Source organism: Sardina pilchardus, chromosome 19, assembly GCF_963854185.1.
Source record: "Sardina pilchardus chromosome 19, fSarPil1.1, whole genome shotgun sequence".
NCBI classification, from domain to species: domain Eukaryota; kingdom Metazoa; phylum Chordata; class Actinopteri; order Clupeiformes; family Clupeidae; genus Sardina; species Sardina pilchardus.
Window position 1 is genome coordinate 15193142 of NC_085012.1, and position 21074 is coordinate 15214215.

At 44.7% G+C, this 21074-nt stretch overlaps 4 protein-coding genes across 5 annotated transcripts in view; 2 read left to right on the plus strand and 2 right to left on the minus strand.

The window, feature by feature from the left end:
• The first annotated feature begins 597 nt into the window (after positions 1–597).
• Positions 598–10531, plus strand: skilb (SKI-like proto-oncogene b). The gene is made up of 8 exons (XM_062522022.1): positions 598–1004; positions 2338–3567; positions 6275–6352; positions 6456–6544; positions 6874–7055; positions 7300–7526; positions 7958–8146; positions 8947–10531. Exons 2-8 carry the CDS (start codon positions 2389–2391, stop codon positions 9157–9159), a joined length of 2157 nt encoding a protein of 718 aa, XP_062378006.1. The 5' UTR covers positions 598–1004; positions 2338–2388; the 3' UTR covers positions 9160–10531.
• Positions 10532–10621: 90 nt separating this feature from the next.
• Positions 10622–16582, plus strand: lrrc31 (leucine rich repeat containing 31). 2 transcript variants are annotated; one of them, XM_062521705.1, is made up of 11 exons: positions 10622–10928; positions 11238–11282; positions 11394–11603; positions 12224–12370; positions 12519–12686; positions 12904–13074; positions 13407–13574; positions 14365–14532; positions 14781–14945; positions 15256–15426; positions 15535–16582. In XM_062521705.1, exons 2-11 carry the CDS (start codon positions 11270–11272, stop codon positions 15870–15872), a joined length of 1719 nt encoding a protein of 572 aa, XP_062377689.1. In that variant the 5' UTR covers positions 10622–10928; positions 11238–11269; the 3' UTR covers positions 15873–16582. The 2 variants fall into 2 exon arrangements, with proteins under 2 accessions (XP_062377689.1, XP_062377690.1); XM_062521706.1 differs by having other exon boundaries at positions 11241–11282.
• Positions 16583–16975: 393 nt separating this feature from the next.
• Positions 16976–18989, minus strand: LOC134066576 (leucine-rich repeat and IQ domain-containing protein 4-like). Its single transcript, XM_062521941.1, is given in 3 exon segments — positions 16976–16981; positions 18307–18807; positions 18810–18989. Coding segments are annotated over 3 exon segments (687 nt in total).
• A 1160-nt stretch (positions 18990–20149) lies between these two features.
• The window catches only part of lrrc34 (leucine rich repeat containing 34), a gene marked incomplete in the record, with an annotated part of 5151 nt that continues 4226 nt past the window's right edge, over positions 20150–21074 (minus strand). Inside the window, 3 exon segments of the mRNA XM_062521357.1 lie at positions 20150–20459; positions 20714–20840; positions 21015–21074. Coding sequence (XP_062377341.1) covers positions 20232–20459; positions 20714–20840; positions 21015–21074 — 415 coding nt within the window.

The following is a 21074-nucleotide window of genomic DNA, read 5'->3' on the forward strand; positions in this document are numbered from 1 at the left end:
TGTCTGGCCGGAATGGCCAAGCGCTACAGAGTGTATGCAGACAGGACAACAGTCTGGATGGGCAAAGACAAATACACATTCCTACATGCCGAAACTTGAAGACCACGAATTCACACGCATATAAACCTAGGCCCGTTTTTGTTCAAAACTGAGGACTTTAGCTCATTACGCATGCTCGTTGTTATATACAATTTGTGTGAGTGCGTGGCGCAAAGCAATGGAAACGCATTTCAAATTGTATTTACACGATGCAATGCATTTAACATAGGCCTACACACTGTACGGACCAAGATCATGACGTGTGTCACAGAGAGTGTAGGCTATGCCAATTTGTAACTGGACTAAAATAATTTTATTTTATATGTATTTCATATAATTTTAACACACCCATTATCCTCTGTTTACAAACGTTGGTTTGATATCCTATTTTTCTATTTTTTTTCCAGGAATGCATCTTTGCGTTGCGTGTGTGTGTGTGTGTGTGTGTGTGTGTGCGCGCGCGCGAGTAAATAGATCCTCCTTTTTCTTATTCTTAAAGTAGGCTATGCCTAGCCTATGTCTGTCGTCGACAGCGCACTAATCTCATTCAAACTACAAACTAATGGCGTTTTAGCATTCCTAAATAACTCTTATTAAGACCTTCCCGTCGGCTTGGTGCTCCTCCGCAGCAACTTAAACTTGAAATCCAGACTGCGAGACAGACTTCCTATCAACTGCGTCCCACTGTCTGACGCTTACATACCTAATGCTTGAGCATTGGCGGGTGACGTAGGTTGTAGGGTTGTGGATTGACGTTGCAGGGTCTATCACCCCCAAGCCTCTAGTTCGGCAATCAGTCTTCGGACGAGGAACAATCAAGACTGAACTTCGGCGCTGGAGTCGTGAACTGAAACCAAACTATTGTCGTATTATTATTCTGAATCAGTCTATTCGCACCAGTTGGGACTGTAAAACGAAATATCGCATCTCAGGATCTGACCAGCCATATTGCGCTCATGAAGAAGGTAAGATTAAATGGCTAGTGACGATGAAGTGCAAATGACTGATTCCCTTTAATTAAACCATATATAGGTTACATTTTCAGTTTAGTTCTTATTTACAGTTGATACGTCGAACGTCGTCGGAGGTAGTAGTAGCCCATGTAGGGAGAAATGCATAACATTAACTGGATCACTACAGCGTAGTACGGGATACAACGGATTTGATGGTTAAAATGTAGGCTAACTGCTCTGTCGTTTAATTTGTTATTCGCTAAGACGGTATACAGTTTGCGTTATTGTATTATCTGTAAATGGATAGGATCAAGCATTCTACTGTAAACAGCACGTTTAGTGTTGTAGAAACGTATGCGGTGTATGTTCCATGGCAAGCGTGACACCATACGCAAAGGAATCTCTTTGCTTTTTGTCGATGATGGCACATAGTGACTATTTTAGCTCATGTGTTCAGCATACGATTAGGTTAACTGTTTTGTTTAAGATGTATTTTCAGTAAATGTAGGCTATACAAATAGGTCATAGGTCGAAAAAGCTGTAGAAGGACTGGAACGATTGAGAGTCGGGGGAGGGGGGTAGTCCCGTGGAGGGTCTTGCAGTGGTGAATGTCATTACCACGGCAAAGGGGGAGGGGAATAACCGAGTGAGCCAGTGAGTGATAGAGTTGTGGGAGGGAGTGGATGGAATGTCGGGACTCCGTTCCAATATAAGGCGATCGTTCCAGCCACAACAACGACGGGGATTTTTGTGAGGCAGTTTCAAAGAATTAGTAGGGTACAAAAACGAAAGTGAGTTCTCCCAATAGATTAATAGATTGGACATTTGTAATGCATTACAATTGAGTCATATTCAGAATTAGCATACATGTTATGTTAGAGTGTCTTGGGTGAGAAGTTCTGTTTTTGGATGGTTTTACATTTTCTTTTACAAGGGCAGGGCGAGGTTGTTTTCAAAAGGAAGACAGGAATTCTTCTCTGTTGTAGTAGAAATCAGTTAGCAGGTTAATAATATGTTTATTTTTAGATTAAAGAGTTTATTTTTGACAATTTCAGATAAATTATCATCTATCTTCTATATTGCTTTTGGTGTGATTCTATTTTGCAGTATTTAAAATGAAATATTCCCACCATTAGTCGGATAGCAGGCCAGTGCATTGCTGACATTGCTACCTAAGTGAGTGAGTAGCCTAGTAAACCTACCTTTACCATGTCCCAGTGTGTGATGCATGATCCTGGGTGGGGTCATCACTTGTCTTGCTACTTTTATGTCATTGTGAGCTTGACAAGACCTTTGACCAGCTTGTTCGAATTCTCACTTTCTGCGTCTCTTTTTTTCCACACAGTTTTGAAGATGTGTCACATCTAAAAACTGCGCCTCTGTGCATGTCCAACTTATGAGAAAAAAACAGAAGGAAATAAAAAGAAACACCCCAAGACATTGCATCATGACTAGTTTCCAGGCTGAACTGCTCCATCTCCATAAGGCTCAAGTCCCTCTCAAGGGCTCCATGAAGAGACTCAGCAGAGAAAGGCCCCCGGAGGCCACACCCATTAAGAAACGCATCATGGCTTCAATGAGCCCAAAGTCAAGGAAGACATCTGACATCCTTAAAACCACCAACATCAAGAAGGAGAGAGTGGAAGAGGAGGAGATGATGGAGCACCATCCTGTATTGAGCTCAGGTCACGTCCTGGGCTATACCCACTTCCCTCTGATGAAGAACGGGGGAGCGCTGGATCTCAGCCCCGGCTTGAGGAACACCTTGGCCCAGTTTACGTTGAGTAGCCAGTGCTCCCTGGGAGGCCCTGCCACATTCTCAGGCCACTATGGCCACACAAAGGCCACCCCTCACCAGTCTCTGGGCAGTGCCGCCACCGCGCCCCTCTTGGTGCCGCCCGACAGCTCCACGCAGCTCGCCCTCTGCTCGCTGGAAGGGGAGCCCATCTCCTGCTTCTCGGTGGGGGGAGAGTGGCGCCTGTGCCTGCCCCAGGTGCTCAACACGGTGCTCCGGGAGTTCTCCCTGCAGCAGATCAACGGCGTCTGCGACCAGCTGTACGTGTACTGCTCGCGCTGCGACTCGTCGCAGCTCCACGTGCTCAAGGTCACGGGCGTGCTGCCGGCCGGAGCGCCGTCCTGCGGCCTCATCACGCTCACCGACGCGCAGCGCCTCTGCAACGCCCTGCTGCACCCGGGAGACGCGGCGCCGAGGGACCCGGACGACGGCGAGAAGGAGGGCAAGGACGGCGGCGGGTTCTGGGTGGAGCACCAGTGCCTGGGCAAGTGCCAGGGCCTGTTTGTGCCCCGGCTCTACGCGGCCGCCGAGGCGCCCTGCATCCGGTGCGCCCAGTGCCGCGCGCTCTTCTCGCCCAAGCGGTTCGTCATGCACTCGCACCGACGGCCGGACAAGCGCACCTGCCATTGGGGCTTCGACTCGGACAGGTGGGCCTGCTACCTGCAGCTGGGGCGCAAACACCTCGGGACGCCCGACGAAGTGAAGTACAAGCAGCTGTTGGAGAAAATGAAAGAGAAGTTCCCCAACATGCAGCATGTGGAGAAGAAAACACTCAGCATGGTGAGTTGTCTTTTTTTTTTTTTACTGTTCTTAATATTAACGTATTTGGTCGTGTGAAGAACGTGAATAGAACTCGTGTCAAATGCAGACACCAAACTTAGTTCCATGTGTCCACTCGCTCTGTGCTGGCAGGGACTGCGGCGAGACTGGTTCAGGGACAGCCGCTCGTCCTATTTTTAGGAGATAAGCAATGTGTAACCACAGACAGGCATAAACAGATACAGCGAGTGCAAGCTGATATGGATTGTACAAACAGCCTTTGTATTTGTCTGTTCCGTGTGGAGGAAGGCTTTTATTATTGTGTCTGGCAGAGACAAGCGCAGATCTAGGCCACAGTGGCTGTCATTCACAGGAAAACCGGCAACATTTCTCAAAAATGTGGATTTTTGCTCAATGGAAATGCAAAATAGAGTTTTTTGGAGTTCAGTTCTTGGTAATATTGGTAAGTTCTGAGGCAACTAGGTTACAGTCAGGCCGAAGCCAGAGCAGATGTTTCCCCCCAAAAGGAAAGGGACAGCCAGGGATCAGCCAGGGTCGCCTGGCTCTCAAGCTCTCGCTGACAGTTTCTACATAAACAACCAGAACCACAGCTACTGAGAGGGGAGAGGGGGGGGGGGAGAGGGGATGGAGGCTGGGGATAGACAGACAGTGAGCATAAAAAGAAGGAAGAGAGAAAGAGCAGAAAGAGCAGCTGAGGGCAGTCTCTCACATGTGCCTGCAGCCTGCTGCACCTCCCTCACGGGGCCCATGTTCACCTCACAGGACCCCTTCTCTCAGCCAATCACAGCGCAGACCCCCGGCCCCGGCCTACCTGTCGGCCAATCAGCTCGCAGCACACTCTGTCGATTTCCATCTCATTATATAAGGGCTGAAGACTAAACAACAGAGTTAGCAACGGCACTTCTGAGAACACAAGCCTGGTGTCCGGATGCAAACACAGACTCCGAGCCACATCACAGTGTAAAAGGTTACGAGGCAGCTCAGTCACCACAACGACAGACTGTGGACAGACACCGCACGAAAATAATGCACGCATTGGGAAACGTGTTAACCTCGTAGTCCCCGGTGGCAACCCAAAGCAATTCAGATGTCAGGGCCCGGACTGGGAGGCAGACAGATAACCTTGGCTGACTGTGTGTCTGTCTGTCTGTGTGTGCATGTGTGTGTGTGTGTGTGGGGGGGGGGTTACCTTGAAATTTGTCCTCTGTAGTCCAGTTGAGGATGTACATTTCCCATACTGGACGAGTTACTGTATAATCTTTATTTCTTTTGTGGAGGATTTTAGTAGTTACTCTGAGTTTAATTATATTAAAATAAGCATTTTTAATCTAAGAGTGATTTTAGAAATGTTAATGACTTTTAAGAACTTTTAATGTTTTTAAAGTGAACATGTATTTATTTAGTTGTTGAATCCCTTAAATACATCGAATGAAGCACTTTTTTGGCCATGTTCCTTAAATAGTAAACTTGAATGTCAGGTTGACTTGATGGCCTAGATTGCCATGTATGCGGATGTGTCTCTCCTCTACCGTCAGCTTGACCCAGCAGCCGAAGCTGTCTGGTTTTTTGTCTGTTGTCTGTCCGCGTCGCTCTGTCTGTCGGTCAGATTGTAGGTTATGGCATGCTATAGCTCAGGAGGAAGCATGTCAGCTGGCGTCACATGTTGTAAATAACTGGGTGGATTAGTGTCCTCATGTTATGGCCGACACGTGACAGATAAGTCAGTCCACCCCTCCCCCTTCTCCCCTTCTGGGCCTCAGCACAGACACTGACAGACGCGTGCGTGTTCACTCACACAGAGAGAGAGAGAGAAAGAGAGGGAGGGAGGGAGGGAGGGAGAATGAGAGAGGCAGAAACACTCTTCTTTCGTCCGTCACTTATGCAGATATGCAGAAAATCTCTGTCCTCCCCATGTAATTTGGTCAGCCATCTCTAGAATGTTCCTCTCTTATTTTGCCCGAGAGGCGCTCGCGGCGCCTGAAACGGCGAAAGGAAAGAAAACAAGAACTGGGTGGAGGCTTCAAAAAACGTGCGGTTGACCCTTGTGCATTTCCTGACTCAGACGCCGCGGTTTGGTTTGGTGCTAACCTGCCGAAACAGACACTTTATGCGAGTGGCACGCGGAGCCCCAGTCAGAGAGACAGTTCCTCTCTTGAGCTGACCCCGCCCTCCCCCTCTCTGTGAGGCAGCGTCTGTGAAGAGGATGTTGTCTCTAGGGGTGTGTGTACACTGTACAGGCGGTTTTCCCCCTCGGGGCCCTGGCTGTCTGCAGCCGTGGATATATGAGGCACTCTGGCTGGCCCGATGGAAGGTTTTCATTAAAAGCAGATTATGTTACCCAGAGATTATGTAATGGCTTCCCATGTTGCCCTGCTGGAGGCCAGACATAGATTCCTGTCTGCTTAGAGGAAGGAGAGCAAGGGTGGGGCCAGACAGGCCACCAGAAACAGCAGCTGTCTGTCTGTCTGTCTGCCGGCCGGCCCGTCTGTTGGTCTATCTGTCTGTCTGTTAGTCACTCCCTCTCTACCTGTCTCTCTGCTCTTGTGCTCAGGGAAATAAAATGCGAACAGAAAGTTCACTTGCCTCAGGATAAAAGCAACGACAGTACTGTAAACCGAAAATCGTAAATCTAAAATGCCATATTAGTCACCTTTACATACCAGACATTAAGTGTGTGTGTGTGTGTGTGTGTGTGTGTGTGTTTTAGGAGAGTGCCAAACCCAAGGCTGAGTTAGATCTGAGTTCCATGAGGGAGGAGCCCGGCGAGACAGACGCAGATGGAAAGGTATGACAGTCGTCTCCCCGCCGTTGACCGCACTTCTCCGTTAGTGCCGTTTCCCACGCCTCTAACGCCTCGCCTCCCCTGTGCTTTGTTTCCTCTTGTTCAGGCAGCGCCTCCACTTGTCTTTGGCCTTGACAGCCATCTCTATCCCCACATGAAAGGCAACCAAAGCCACCTTGACATCATGCAACACAGGTACTGCCCAAACCTGATATTCCTCTGCCAAACCTGTGATATCCGAGTCTCACCTTTTGAATAAACATACTATTGATAGTAAATATTCTTTTCTTCTAGTCTTGGTAATGACCCAATTAAAGTAAAATTCTTTTGATATTTGATATTTCTATTATACTATATATGCAACACTTGACAATTTATCATTACTTTATGTATGTATTATAATTACTAAATAATAATCTATTGGTAAATGGCAATACCAGTTTTACTGGTCTGTTATGAACAGTCAGTACATGCTGTGGTATAAAGCTGATATAATCTCTTAATGATTCTTGTTTTGTCTGCAGTTTTCTCTTGTATATGCAGAATAAGCTCCATGGTCTCAACCCAGCCCTGATGCCTGAGTTTGGACTTGTGAAAGAAGGAGGTCTCCTGGATGTCGACATGCTCCGAGTGCTCCTTAACCCCGAGAATAAACAACACTCTCTGGACGAGAAAGGCTCCGTGGGCAGGATGCCAGCTACACCTGGTTAGTCTTAAACCCCCATGTGTGTGGCATGTGAACATGCCTCTTCTTCACTCCCCTTTTTTCTTGTATTCCCTGAGAGAACAGATACGTATCTTTTTAGAGTGCCGATTGACTCTCTCTGGTGTTGTTGTAGTTCACTCATTATCTAGTCTGTGGGCCCGCTAGTGAATGCTGCCCCCACAGACACTCTATTTCTGCACCACACTGACACCCCCTCCCCCCACCCCTTATTCCTCTGTCACAGAGCCTCTGCCAAGCGGTCGGCCCGCCGTCCAATCACAGTGGGGATGCCCAGACAAGGAGCCGGCGGAGAGCGTCTCCATAGAAACGCCGCTGCGTGGGAAAAGTGTCGGCGGGGGCGTGGGTGAGGAGGACAGCAGGGATGGCATGGTGATGGAGGTGCTCCAACTGTACACCGCCCAGCAGCAGAAGCTCCAGACCACCCTGCACAAACAGAAGCAGCTCGAGAAGGTGTGTGGAGAGGTGTTTGTCTCGCAAGGAGTGGCTGCTCTGTGAATAATCAATGCCTATGCCCCCCCCCTCCGCCCACACACACACACACACACTTGAATGTGTGCATTGTGCTCCCCTTGCCTTGTGTTTGAATGTGTTTATACACGTGTGGATGGGCTTGTACAGTGTGTGTGGGTGGGTGTGGGTGTGTGTGCGTGGGTGTGTGGATGTCTGAGTGTAGCATTTTGCAAGGCACTCCTTCATCTTATTCACAAACTCACCATCCCCCTTCTTTGCTTTTCCTATCCTCTTTTTCTATCTACCCCTACTCTCTCTCTCTCTCTCTGTCTCTCTGTGTGTCTCTCTCTCTCTCTGTCCGTCTGTCTGTCTCTCTCTCTCTCTCTCTCTCTCTCTGTCTTTCTCTCTTCCCTATCCTGCCCTCTGACTAGGAGCTGGAGGTGTTGCGTCAGGGTGAGGTGGCCGAGGCGGCGGCGGCGGAGGCGCTGACTGAGCACGCTCTGAGACAGCAGCGGGAGGCGCCACGGGAGCAGGGCCGTCTGGAGACGCCGTGCCAGCACACCTCCTCCCACAGAGCAGACGGCGGCGAGCTCCCGCCAGACAGCCACCACGCCGCGGAGGTAGGAGTCCCACAAGACAGCATTGCAGCATTGCAGCGCACACAGAACAGAGCTGGGGACTTAGACAGGCCAAAGACAGAAACATGGACAACAAGTGTATAAATAGGGGTCTTAAAATAGGCAAAGACAAAGAAATTATTAAAGAATGGAGAGCAGACCAATTACATGCCTTTTTAGGGTTTATGGGATAATGGACAAGAATATTTTTCATTGGTCCACTCTGTTGGTGCCAAGCTGAAAGAGGGCATTGTTTCACAGAGGAACTGTCTGAGGTATAACCTGGAGGGATTTTTAAGGCCTGGCGTAGATTAACCAGAGTCACTGCATAAATGTCTGTTGTTTTTCTGTTCTTTAGTCAGCCTCACAAAATCAAACAAAATACAGACGTTTGGTAACAGTGGAAAGAACACAAGAGGCCTCTTTTTTCTCTCTCTCAGACTCTCGGAGTCTTCCAAAGTTGGTTTTTAGAGTCTCTCTCCTAAATGCCTCTGCATTTGGCTCCACGAGTCTGCTGGCTCTCCGGATAGATTGTTTTGTTTGGTCTCCCAGCAGCTGTGGCCTTGGAGACCTCTCCTCGCCAAGCCGTCTCGCTCTCTGTTTTTCTTTTTTTCTTTCTTTTTTTTTTCCAGGGCTGTTGCTTAGTGCCCCCTGCTGTTTGTGTTTCCACCTGTCAGAGTCAGTGTGCTGCCACGTCCTGTCTGCCTGACATGGTGTTTCCTTTTGACTAAGCCATACTCTCTCTCTCTCTCTCTCTCTCTCTCTCTCTCTCTTTCTCTGTCTCTCTGTCTGTGTGTGTATAGCTGCTGGAGCTCCGCAGGAGGCTGGATCGGGCCGAGGAGGACCGTGAGGTGCTACAGGAGGAGCTGCGTCGGGAGCGCGAGGCCCGGGAGAAGCTGGAGCGCACCATCGCCGAGCTCGAGCAGCAGATGAAGGACTCCAACGGGCCCGCCATCCCCGACATGCCCCTTCTGACGCCCCCCAGCAATGACCCACAGATGCCCCACACCCCTTAGCAATTTTGCCCTCGGACACACACACCCTCACAACATTACACTGAGAAACATGCAAACCTCCAGACACAGTCGGAGATGTGGCTTGTTGCCACAGTCACCAGAAAAAGTAATTCTCCGCACCATGGGTCTGATGCCAAAAATGACATCACTCTGAAACACTACTCCTTCATCTGGTGATGTCATAACTGGCAAATATGACATGGCAATCATTGCAGTTGTGTATCGGTTTGCTTCTACTATTCTTGGACTGATAATAACTTGATAATGAATTTAAAAAGAAATTAAAAATAAATATGTTATAAAATTGTATACACCTGTTATGCTTTGAAAAGTTTTAAAAATCACTATCTCTGAAAAGAAAGGGTAGAGTTTGAATGAAGTGTAGAGGTAAAGATTTATGGATATCATGTTTATGGTAAATTGTACAGTCATAATCACCAGGCTCATTTGTGCATCACCTACTGCAAAAATGAGCTCTGATATTTTAACACCTTTGGTAAAAACAAAACAGCCAAAATCACAGAGAAAGTATATGACACTGTAAATATTATATTGAGCTATTTATTATTAACAGATCATAAAAAGACAATATTGTGTTATTGAACGTGTACTTAATGTGTTCCTAATATACATTTATATTTTATGTATGTATGTAAGTTTGAATGTACATTTTAAATGTATGTATGAATCATGTTTACTGAAATACAAAACTTAAGCAGATTTAAAAGTTTGGATGGATTTGAACCTATTCTTAAGATCCTTGTATTTGAAACAATATTGGATTTGAAATGTTCCTCAAGAATAGGGATTTTTTCTACTTATTTTCCCTGTTTACAATTTTATAAAGTCCCAAGGTGATTTATAATTTCAAACCTGTTGGTCTAAATGTGTGTCTTATTAAGAAGAGTTGGAAAGGGAGTTTCATTACTCTTGCAAACTGCCATCACTTCAGTTATCTTTCTTGCCCTCTCTTTGACAATCAGCATCATGTACTATGATGACACTTCAGCTGCTAAAAGTGTAGCTACCTCAGATGTACGTCAGGTGAAAGTTATTGTTTTTTAGTGTTACCATCCTATTGGATCAATATCTAATGTCATTTATGTTTATCCATAGCCTCTATCCTGTAACTTGGTCTAAGCAAGCTAACTTGCTTCATAGGTTGTAGGGGGATATTTGTTTTGAGCTATATGATGCATGGCTAAAGAGAATAAAAAAATGGTTAATCTTTGCATTTATGTACTTGCCATAGCCTGGTTAAATTATTTTCCAAATCACTGTCAAGCTTCTTTTTGTTGTTGGATTTTGGATTGTATAAAGTGACACTTATTTCCTACCTCCTCTTGTAATTAACAAAGACACATTATCACCACTCTCCTGTTATGTGGTTATTGTTCTCCTACAACAACGCGTAAATCATTACGTTTAGAACACGCCTCTAAGGCGCACATCACCTGGCTGTCTCGTGTCATATTCTGCCTGCTTATTCATCAAGTTTGGCACGGCAAGTCACTGCGGTTCGACCAGTCTCTATCTCTTAATGGATTTCAAATAATCTTTCACTCGATATCGACTGCAAGGAAGAGTTCTTGTGTCAACGATAAGACCATGCAATGCGTCATTCCTAACAAGGCAACAACTCCTGTTTCTGTTATTGTCGTCGGTTTCAAACTGCAAACAGTCTGTTTCCGGGAGAGCTATTCCACACTTGGGATCCCAAAGGAATGATGCTATAAGTTCTCAACTCAGAAACACAGTATTGACGCCAGGTACGAAAAGACATAGCCTAGTCTGAGAAGTGAACTTTGTGCTTTATCTAAGTAGAGTATCAAATATAGATTTTTGGGAAACAGAAACATCCTGTTTCCATTCTGAGAAGCAGGATACGATTTCTGCTACGATGCATATCCGTTTAGAGCGGGTAATTATGTAATTATTATGCCTATCAAAGTGGTCATATAAACTAGTTCTACAAATACAAATAGTTGATATAAACTATGGTGTACGACTGTGAAATACAAGGGAGCTACGTTTATCAATCATTTACCTAACTGTTGTTCACTCCTTCCCATAAAAAGCAGCCCTCAACTCCCTGCCTTTAAGTCAAAGCATGGAGTCATCAGGTATGTTAAAGCCAATCCATTACATTGATACTGCCAAGTTCCCAAACAAGTAGCCTATTTAATATAATCTACTGAAAAAAAAACAACAACCTTTTATTCATAATGATGTAGATGGCCAGCGTGGCCGGGATGGCTCTCAGAAAAGGTCTGCCATAGATTTGATCATGAACCAGATCCGAAGGAAGACCTCGTTTGAAAGGCGACAGAGACCTGTTGGCTTCCTATTCAGGCCAGGGGAAAACAATGACAGGAAGAGCAGAAGCATCTCAGAGATGAAGGAGCCCGATGGCTCCGAGGGGAAGAGCACAGCGTCAGGAACAGGTGAGCTGAGCTGCCTGAGACATGGTTTTTCCCACCTGCGGAGTCCGGCTGAAGTTCACCCTTTCTGGCCATTCTGAATAGATGTAATTCATTGACAACTCTTGACCGTTGATATGACTATTTGCCAATTTGCCAATCTAAGCCAGTGAGCCAATCATGAGTTTATACAATGTAGTGGAATGTGTCACAATGTATAAAATGGTGTGCTCTTATTCACCTTAGTGGCAGAGGTGGCTAGTCAAAACACTTTTTATGGAGTCTGTCTAAATATATGTGAGTAAAATTAGCCCTTTTCACGGTGATGTCAGACGAAGCGTTGCTGGGTATCCTCCGGCATGTCCAGCCGCCAAATACTACAGAAGAAGAAGAAGTATTCATGGGTTTCATCAGGTCCCTTTCCACAGGTGTATACAATCAAGCACCATGCAGTCTGCATTGATAATCAAGGTGCTTGATTGTATACACCTGTGGAAAGGGACCTGATGAAACCCATACTTCTTCTTCTTCTTCTGTAGTATTTGGCGGCTGGACATGCCAGAGGATACCCAGCAACGCTTCGTCTGACATCACGTGAAAAGGGCTAATTCACACATTCATGGGCACCTATTAACCCCTCACAGATACCGACCCTGTTGATATGGAGGTCAGCTCTGTGGTGGGCTGGGGACGTGTGAAGCAGTTTGTGGAGAAGTTGGGGAAGAAACCAGACAGCCAGGCTCTCAACCTAAGCCACTGTGACCTTACAGCCACGGACGTGGTGGAATTGGGTGAGCATGTTTCCTGGGACATTGATCAATCCCTGATAGCTTTCCTCAACAACCTCCCCATACCTTTAACTATCCCCTAAGATAATATTAGGTTAATTGACTGTTAACCTTATCACTCACCTACTTTTCTCCCTCTGTATTCACTCAGCAACTCTGTTGCCCTTCCTGACCCAGTTAGAGGTAGTAGACATGTCTTGGAATGACCTGGTCGGAGGCTCATTGAAGGCTTTAACCTTTCACCTGCAGCATGCTGGGAAGCTAAGTATTTTGAGACTGTGTGGCTGCAGGATTACAGCCCAAGACCTAACATCACTTGGTAAGCCAGCATAGCTCACATATCCTGCTGAACTGGGTCATGTCATTATTTACAGTGTGTTGTGGATTTTTTGTATTGAATGAAATGCAGAAATCAATGCTTCACAAACATGGTATTTTCAAAGAAAATTCCCCCACAACAAAAAGCCAACAAGTACTTAAGTCATTGCTTACACCCAATGAGGTCATACTAGTAAGGGCCTTGGCTGATGTCACAGGTGAGAGTCTGGACTCCGTCCCGCTGCTGGAGATTGTCGACCTGTCCTGGAATGCAGGAGTCGGGGGAGATAGCCTGCACTGCCTCACCAGCCAGCTCCGTTCTGGCTGCATGATCAGGGCGCTTCGCCTGGTCGACTGCCAGCTCAGCGATGCGGATATGAAGGCACTGGGTGAGGGGAAGAACACAGCTGATGAAAAACATACATATTTCAACTCCCGAGAAGAGTTTTAGAGAACAAAAACATTGGACATTGAAAAGCACATTGCACTACTCTATGATGAACACTCAACATGCATGTTGAGTGCACTCAACATGTGAAGTCATTCCCCATGCCAAAAATATATATGGATTTTGCCTGTGGAATTCATGGAAATACTGTAGATGGAATGGCATTTATGTGTAAACCTTTTACTCAGCAGCAATTACACTTTTATATAGAGACATCATTCTAATACCAATACTAACTATACCTCTGGTGTTACTGTTGTTTACATTTTTCAGGCCAGGCCCTTCCCTTGATGCCAAGTCTAGAAGATTTAGATGTCTCATGCAATAGGATCACAACTGGCGGAGTGAAAGAACTGTTCTCTTGTGTGAATACAACTCATGGACTGAAGACACTAATGCTACATATGTGTGGCCTTGAGCAGGATGGCCTCTGCATCTTTGGTAACACACACACACACACACACACACACACACACACACACACACTCACACATACACACACACACACACACACTTGACAATGTACAGTACCATCAACATTCATTTGAGGATATTGCTAGGAAATAGAACAAATAAAATAAACCTTTCAAAAAATTCAAATGGTAAATCCTATAATGTAGTATTATTTGCATATAATGTGTATTATATTGTACTCTGATATGCATTTGCATCGAGAAACAAAGAAACAAAATGAGAAACGATTTTAACTCTCAATTCACATTAGGGTTTTTTTTGTCACAAATGATGACAGAACTTCAGTTGGATTCTTTAATACTTTTTAGTACTTACAATATAATATTATATAAGTACTATTTTTTTGTTGACGAACAGCTGGGGCACAATTCCAAACAAATGTAATTTCTTATATTGCAATTATTGGCAAGACTGCTTGAATTCGAATTTCATAGCTGCCATGCTTTCTGATGCCCCTTGGAATGTACCTACCTTAAAACCTCTAAAATGAGAGAAAAGCTTTTATTCCTGACCATTTATTCTTGCCTGAACGCCTCTGATCTTTTGAGCCAGATAGCTTTTATTATGCACCCATTAAATTATTGTTGTGGGAGGCAATGAATCCGTAAAGTAATTATGTAGTGTTTGCATGCAATTTTGTACTTTGTGAGGTAAAAATAGAATAACAAAACAGCAATTACAATGTTTATTAAAGCATGAGCTCACTTAGAATAACATGACTGATGATTCATTCTGAACTCTTCTTTAATATTTATAGGTGAAGCACTCCAGTTCTTTCCGACCCTGGAGCGCCTAGACCTTTCTGCCAACAAAGGGGCCAGTGGAGGACTTGCCAAGATGACCAAGAACCTGGCACAGATGACTCACTTGTCCTGCCTGGGTATCCATTTGTGTGGCTTGACAGAAGAGGACGTAATGGCCTTGGGTAAGTATGTGTACCAATGTATGTATGTATGTATGTATGTACAATACATGTATATATATATATATATATGTGTGTGTGTGTGTGTGTGTGTGTGTGTGTGTGCGTGTGTCATTATCCCATCTTATGTGTGCATTTACATACATTTCCCTAGGCCAGGTCATACCATCCCTCAATGTATGCACGTGTGAGTGTGTGTACGCGCCATTATTCCAGCTTAAGTGTGCATTGGTGTGTATACATTTCTCTAGTCCAGGTAATACCCTCCCTCAGTGCTCTCACAGAGCTGGATGTGTCATCAAATAAAAAGATTGGAGATGCTCTGCAGTCTCTCCTCTCTGTACTTCCGCTGCCCAAGATGCGCAGCCTTCTTCTGAACAACTGTGGCCTGAGCACAGACTCATATGAAGCACTAGGTAATGAATCCACCACCTGACACAATGCTTCATTTGTTGTTAGAAGTGCTCTTAAAAGCTTAAATGTCTTTACCATGTTGTACCATGTCACTTTTTTGGTTAAAAAGCGTCAGCCAAATGTAATGTAATGTCAATGTAATGTAATGTAATGTAATGCTTAGAATATCACTGTGAGGAAATGTACCCACATGTAGCCACGCAGTCTTTTTTTTACCCCCCCCCCCCCCCCCACACTGCTTTAAGAAAATCTCTGACCAAGTGGAAACGGACGTCGCCACCCACCCGTCTCCTCTTCCCTCTTTCCTCAAAGGCTCGGCCGTGCCGTCGCTCTCGCAGCTGGAGCGGCTGAACGTGGCGTGGAACAAGAGCGTGGGCGGAAATCTGGGGCTGCTGCTGGGAGGCCTGCCGCCGTGCACATGCAAGCTGCAGGAGCTGCGACTGAGCAGCTGTGATCTAACCACAGAGGATGTGCTTCACTTAGGTAAGGCTTTCATCCGCGAAAAAAAAAGCTAAACGCCCCACGCAGCTGCACTGCCACTGCCTCTCGTCTGGGTCTTTTGAACGTTTTTGGGGTGTCTCTGTTGCACAGCGTCTGCCTCCAAGCAGGGGGTGCTCTCCCAGGTGAAGCTGCTCGACTTGTCATACAACGGGACGGTGGGCGACGCCGGCTGGACTGCGTTGTTCGGCGAGGCTGGGGGCCTGAAGGCGTTGGAGGAGCTGGATGTCAGCCGGAGGCCGGCGTCGCACGCCGCGGCGTCCCCGTGGCTGGCTTGCCTGCTGGAGGCCCTGCCCAAGCTGCCCGCGCTCACGCACCTGGCCCTGCAGCACTGGGTCCTACAGCAGGAGGAGAGGGACAAACTGGAGAATGTCACGACCAAGAGGAAACTCACAGTGGAATGTGACAAACAGAGCTCACCACCGGCCTAGTCAGATCAACTGTGGGTGTAGCAAAAAAATGTGTGATTCTATAATGTGCCATGACAAAACAAATCAAGAATAGGCTATGTGCAGGCTGTTCAGGTACCTTTTTTGCTTCCAGTGGAGCATTAGCTTGGTTGTAACGGCATATTTTGCTCCTTACATGTTCACTCAAACACTGAAGACACGGTTTGCCCAATAATAACAATGTTAACACACACAGTAAAGTCCTTTTACATCATAACATGCTGATTAACCAGGTGTAACAACCAAGCAGGTCTATGTAGACATTAATTACATTAACAACAGCGGCAGGTTCAACCACACCTGGGCTCCACCGGAAAGAAATGAGTCCTCCGTGCACATAGCCTTTTGTTCCAAAATGTAATTCATTACTACATGGCACGCCAAATTGTAATTGAAAACAGTAAGCAAAGCATAGCTTCAAGTTCAATGAAATAACTGATCATTTTCCATTGATGAATTGCCGGAATGATTTCCACCATGACAATGATGTTCTAATCAAAATGAGATAGATTTACATGAAGGCATTTATTTGGTAAAAATGAGTTCATGCATTTTTCTTGTTTGGTGCCTTCTTATCTATTCCTTTGTTTGTCTTGTCCTTGTCCTTGTCTTTGTCCTTTGAGTCTTTACCACCTTTTGTCGTTCCTTGTTCCTTAAAAGGGCCCAACTTCCTACGTACCATTATCCCCCTCCACCTAGCCTGAAGCTTAAGTAAGGTTAAGATAAAACTGTCAGTAACAGTGTTTTTACGTTGCAATGTTGCTTTGACTTTAAGAGCCTTGACATCTATTTTTAGACATAGCTTCTCACATAAGCAGACATAATACAGATATTTAGTTGATTTCCATGGCAACATTAGAGAACAACATGTTGGGTGTATGGTGGGCGTCATACCTTTATACAGTCAGCATATTTCCTGAGTTTCTCTTTGAGATACCAAACTACTGCTTCAGCACCCTGTTCACAGACTTCCAGTGGTGGGTCACTCATGGGATTTTCAATTAGCGTGAGAATATCAAGGTTTACAAGATTGCACAGATCTATTGGGAGGCTGCTCAGATTATTAGTCTGAAGGTTAAGCCTCTTCAATCCTGAAAGTGAAATAGAATATGATTTTGTTCATGGATTTCACATGGATTATATAATAGCCTACTAATATTATTACAGTTATTGAATACACAAAATACAATTATTTTTATTTTAGACATTGACGTTTATGTCACACTGTTTTACTCTAATATCTAACTAATTATCAATAGAAAGAAGGAGACAAACACACACATACACACATATTACCAGTTAAGCAGCCAATTGTTTGTGGCAGTGCTTTGAGTTTGTTGTTATGAAGGTCCAAGACCTGTAGTCTTTGCATCTTGCCAATACTGATAGGTAGGTAGACCAAGTTGTTGTTCTCCATGTAGAGTTCTTTGAGTTTCTGGGAAAATATCCATAACATATTTCTCAATACTGTGTTTATATATTAATATTGATATATCTGTTCGCATATCATAAGCCTGTAAGGTGAATGTATGATTGTATATTTATGAAATAGGTTGTGCAAAACTGCATTCTCACTGTGAGCTGAGTAATGGTCTGTGGAACAGCGAGGAGTTTCATGCCTTGATCCTGGCCAAGATAAAGCTTCTCCAGCAACAGCAGCTCACATACAGCAGTGGGGAAAGTCGAGAACTGGTTTCCAGACAGACCAAGATTTTTGAGCTTAGATAATGATTGTATGCCTGCAGGAATCTGTAGACCTAGAATGAGAATTTCAATAGGTGGGAAATACAATGGTGGAAAGTGAATTCCACACTAGGGTTTGGAAGTAAATTTAGATTGATTTGAATGATTATACATTCTAAAAATATGATATTACATATACTATATAATATTTAAGTGCTATGATTTACAGAAATTGGACAAATAAAGTCTAGTCATGATATGTGCTACTGTAGGTTGCTGGTAATGCAACCTAGAACCATCCAATTCTGTAACGTCAATTGGATATTCTTTGTAAGGTATTGATGAACACTGGTACAGTCAGTACCGCTTTCAGTTGGTTGTCATCCAAGCTCAATTCTTCCAGGTGGACAAGCGAGAGAATCTCCATGGGGAAGTCCATTAAGCTGTTCTGACTCAGGTCTAGCACACATAAATTCTGAAGATTGACAACATTGGGATGCAATTCCTTCAGGCCTGTGTTCTTCAAATACAGCACATGCAAATAACTGAGCAAGCAAATCTGAGCAGGAAATGTCCCAAGCATGTTATTTGAAAGTGCCAGGTCTACCAGACCTCTAAGGGCCCTGAAACTATGTGGCAGCCTGGTAAGGGCATTACTTGAAGCATCCAAGACAGTGAGATGGCCAAACTCGCAAAGAGATCGAGGGAATGATGACAGTCGATTAAATGCTACAAAGAGTTTCTCCCAAGAAGATCCACAATCATAATCCAAGATTGCACCAATTTTATTCTGTCCAACATCAATGATTTCCAAATGGGGCAGTTTGTCCAGTGCAGTTGGAAACATCTGGAACAAATTGTTATTCAAATATATTTCTCTTAGGAATAGAAGGTTGGTGATCTCTGAAGGGAGAGCACTAAGAGCATTATCTGACAAACCCAGAATTTCTAGTCTGAAGAGGGTTTTGCAGATGAAATCACGGAGCTGTTTAAGATCCAGTTTGTACAATCTGAGCTCACGCAAACCATGCAAGCGATGGACCACCTCCTGCGTTTGTTCAGGACATTTGAATGGATTGTGACTCAAATCCAAGGAATGCAGATTTTGCGACAACCTCCCAAGGTCCTCGCAAACGCAACTTAGAAGATTCTCGTGCAAGTAAAGAACACGGAGATTTTTAAGTTGGCTGATCGCGGAAGGTAGTGAACAGATGAAGTTCCCCTCCATATGTAGGCTAACTCCTCCAGGTGTTCCAGATGTAAAAGGTGAGCTGGGAAGGCTGTGAGGGCACAGAGCGAACAGTCCACAAACAAAACGTGTCCTTTACAGCGCTTGGGTAGCGAGAGTCCCGTATTCAAACCCAGTGCCTTGTCCTTCTGTCTGTTAGTCATGTCATAGTAGAATCGTACCGCCATAATTGCTCTCCCTAGGCCTTTCAGTGGGCCTTAAGAACGAGGGCCAAAAGTTGCTCACGGAAACCAGAAACTAGGCCAAGCATTGGCTACATCATTTCCAACAAAAATGAAATGTTGGGATAGCTCATCTCTTCCCAACCTATCTCCACATCCCTTGCACGGATACACAAAGCAGTGCAGACTGCGTTTACATGGACATTATGATTCAATACGCAGCAACATGCAACTTTGTAACGTCATACTCATAAGGCATCCCCATCATCACGATACAGACAGTAAGTAAAATGTAAGACCTTCTCAAACTATTTGGTTTTCTTTTGAGTATTTGAGTTGGGCTTTTAATCATTAACTTTTTTTTCAGCATTGTGAAAACTTTTTTGCAAGGTTTATCCCATTTTTCCATAGGCTACTTGTCCAACTCTGGAAAACAATTCACAATTCCATAATATTCCAGACTTGCATGTCATGTCCAAGCACACTGAATAATATATTTTCCTATAATGGCAAACAACCAGCAGTAAACGGCTCAGGTTATTAAATGCATTCTCTCTTCTATAAGGTATTCAAAAATACAGGACTGGGCTGCTATGGCCTAGGATGCAATTACATCATCATCACTCAGGTTCCCTTTGAAAACACAGACAACAGAGGCATGACATGTAGTATATAACGATGTGCACTTTTTACTAGGGTTCCACAGGGTGACTGGTATCATATGGCAGTAAACCTAGGATTTGACAGCAGCATAACAATGTTGTTCTGGGAGTCATTTAGTCAACAAATAAATGTACATCAAACTTAATAATAACACCTGAAGGTGCTGACTTGTGCATTATCACACTGACTATTTGTATCATCATCAGATATATGATGTATTGACCCAGATATTTATTTCAGATATTTATTTTATTCCAGACACCCAACGGTTGTCCAGCCAGAAGTCTGGTAAACAAATATCGCTGTCCCCTTGTGTCCATCAAGACAGTACTGGTTTTAGCATTATATGGCACATCCTACTTCTCCCCAACATAATTCAGTAGCTGCTGAAAGCCAACACAGTTAGGAGAACGAATGGCCAGATCATCAGCTTACATTTTTTCATAACATTACAGATGACAACCACTTCTTTGTGTAGATAGAAATATTTTATTGGGGTCAACATTTGTTATTGTAATTAGCCTATTATTTATCTCATTTCGTCCAGTTACTACCAATGATCATTAGCAAGAGTGGCCAAAAGTGTCAGTCCAGTGGGGCCATAAGAGCCAGCAGATCATCTGAATTAGCAGACAGGGCCAGTGCTGAATTGCTGGCAAAGTCTCCATCCTCGCCGTAGCTGGGAGTCCAGTAGAAATGCCTGCACAGACCATGAAATAACTCTGCCAAACAAACCTTGCCATCCACCATATAGGGCGAGACGTCAGTGTGCATCTCCAGCAACCTGCCACTCCTCATGAGTTTGGTGAATGCCTGTGCACATGCAGTGGAAGAGACAGACAGTAGAGGGCGATGTTACACCATCTATTGGGCACCCCATGCTCAACAACTCTTCTTGTACTCACAACTTCGACGTACAATAACTTGAATCATAACCTTTCCCTCCGTTACACAGAACTATGCAATAACATATTACTAGACTGGTCCACCTTAAGCCTATCAAATCCAACAGGATAGTCATATATTGCTTATAATCTAAAACCGATTGGTCTAAAGGTGAATCTCACCACACACACAGGCTCCTCCAGCTTGTTGCCCCAGATGTAAATATGAGATAGAGAGCTGTTGATCTTCATGACCTCTGTAATAGTAACTAAACCCAGAGTGCCAATGTTGTTGCTAGGGATGGACAATCTGTAGAAACAGTCAATAAAACAGGGGAGGACGTTTCTCAGAATAATTACGCCATACTCATACACAGCATAAGATGTGTTTATGGGAGATCTGATTTCTATAACAAAATAAGAACTACTAAGAACCCATTTTATACTATTGTAGTTAATCTCTGCTCAGAAATGTGTCACTTACGCTTTGAGTTTGCACTGGGGCAGCAGAATGGCCTCACTGAAGTGGATGGCTCCATCATCC

Coding starts and splice junctions, on each gene's coding strand:
- skilb (XM_062522022.1), top strand. CDS start 2,389: ATGAGAAAAAAACAGAAGGAAATAAAAAGAAACACCCCAAGACATTGC. Junction 3,568..6,274: donor AGAAGAAAACACTCAGCATG/GTGAGTTGTCTT, acceptor TGTGTGTTTTAG/GAGAGTGCCAAACCCAAGGC. Junction 6,353..6,455: donor AGACAGACGCAGATGGAAAG/GTATGACAGTCG, acceptor CCTCTTGTTCAG/GCAGCGCCTCCACTTGTCTT.
- lrrc31 (XM_062521705.1), top strand. Junction 14,533..14,780: donor AGAGGACGTAATGGCCTTGG/GTAAGTATGTGT, acceptor ACATTTCTCTAG/TCCAGGTAATACCCTCCCTC. Junction 14,946..15,255: donor AGACTCATATGAAGCACTAG/GTAATGAATCCA, acceptor CTTTCCTCAAAG/GCTCGGCCGTGCCGTCGCTC.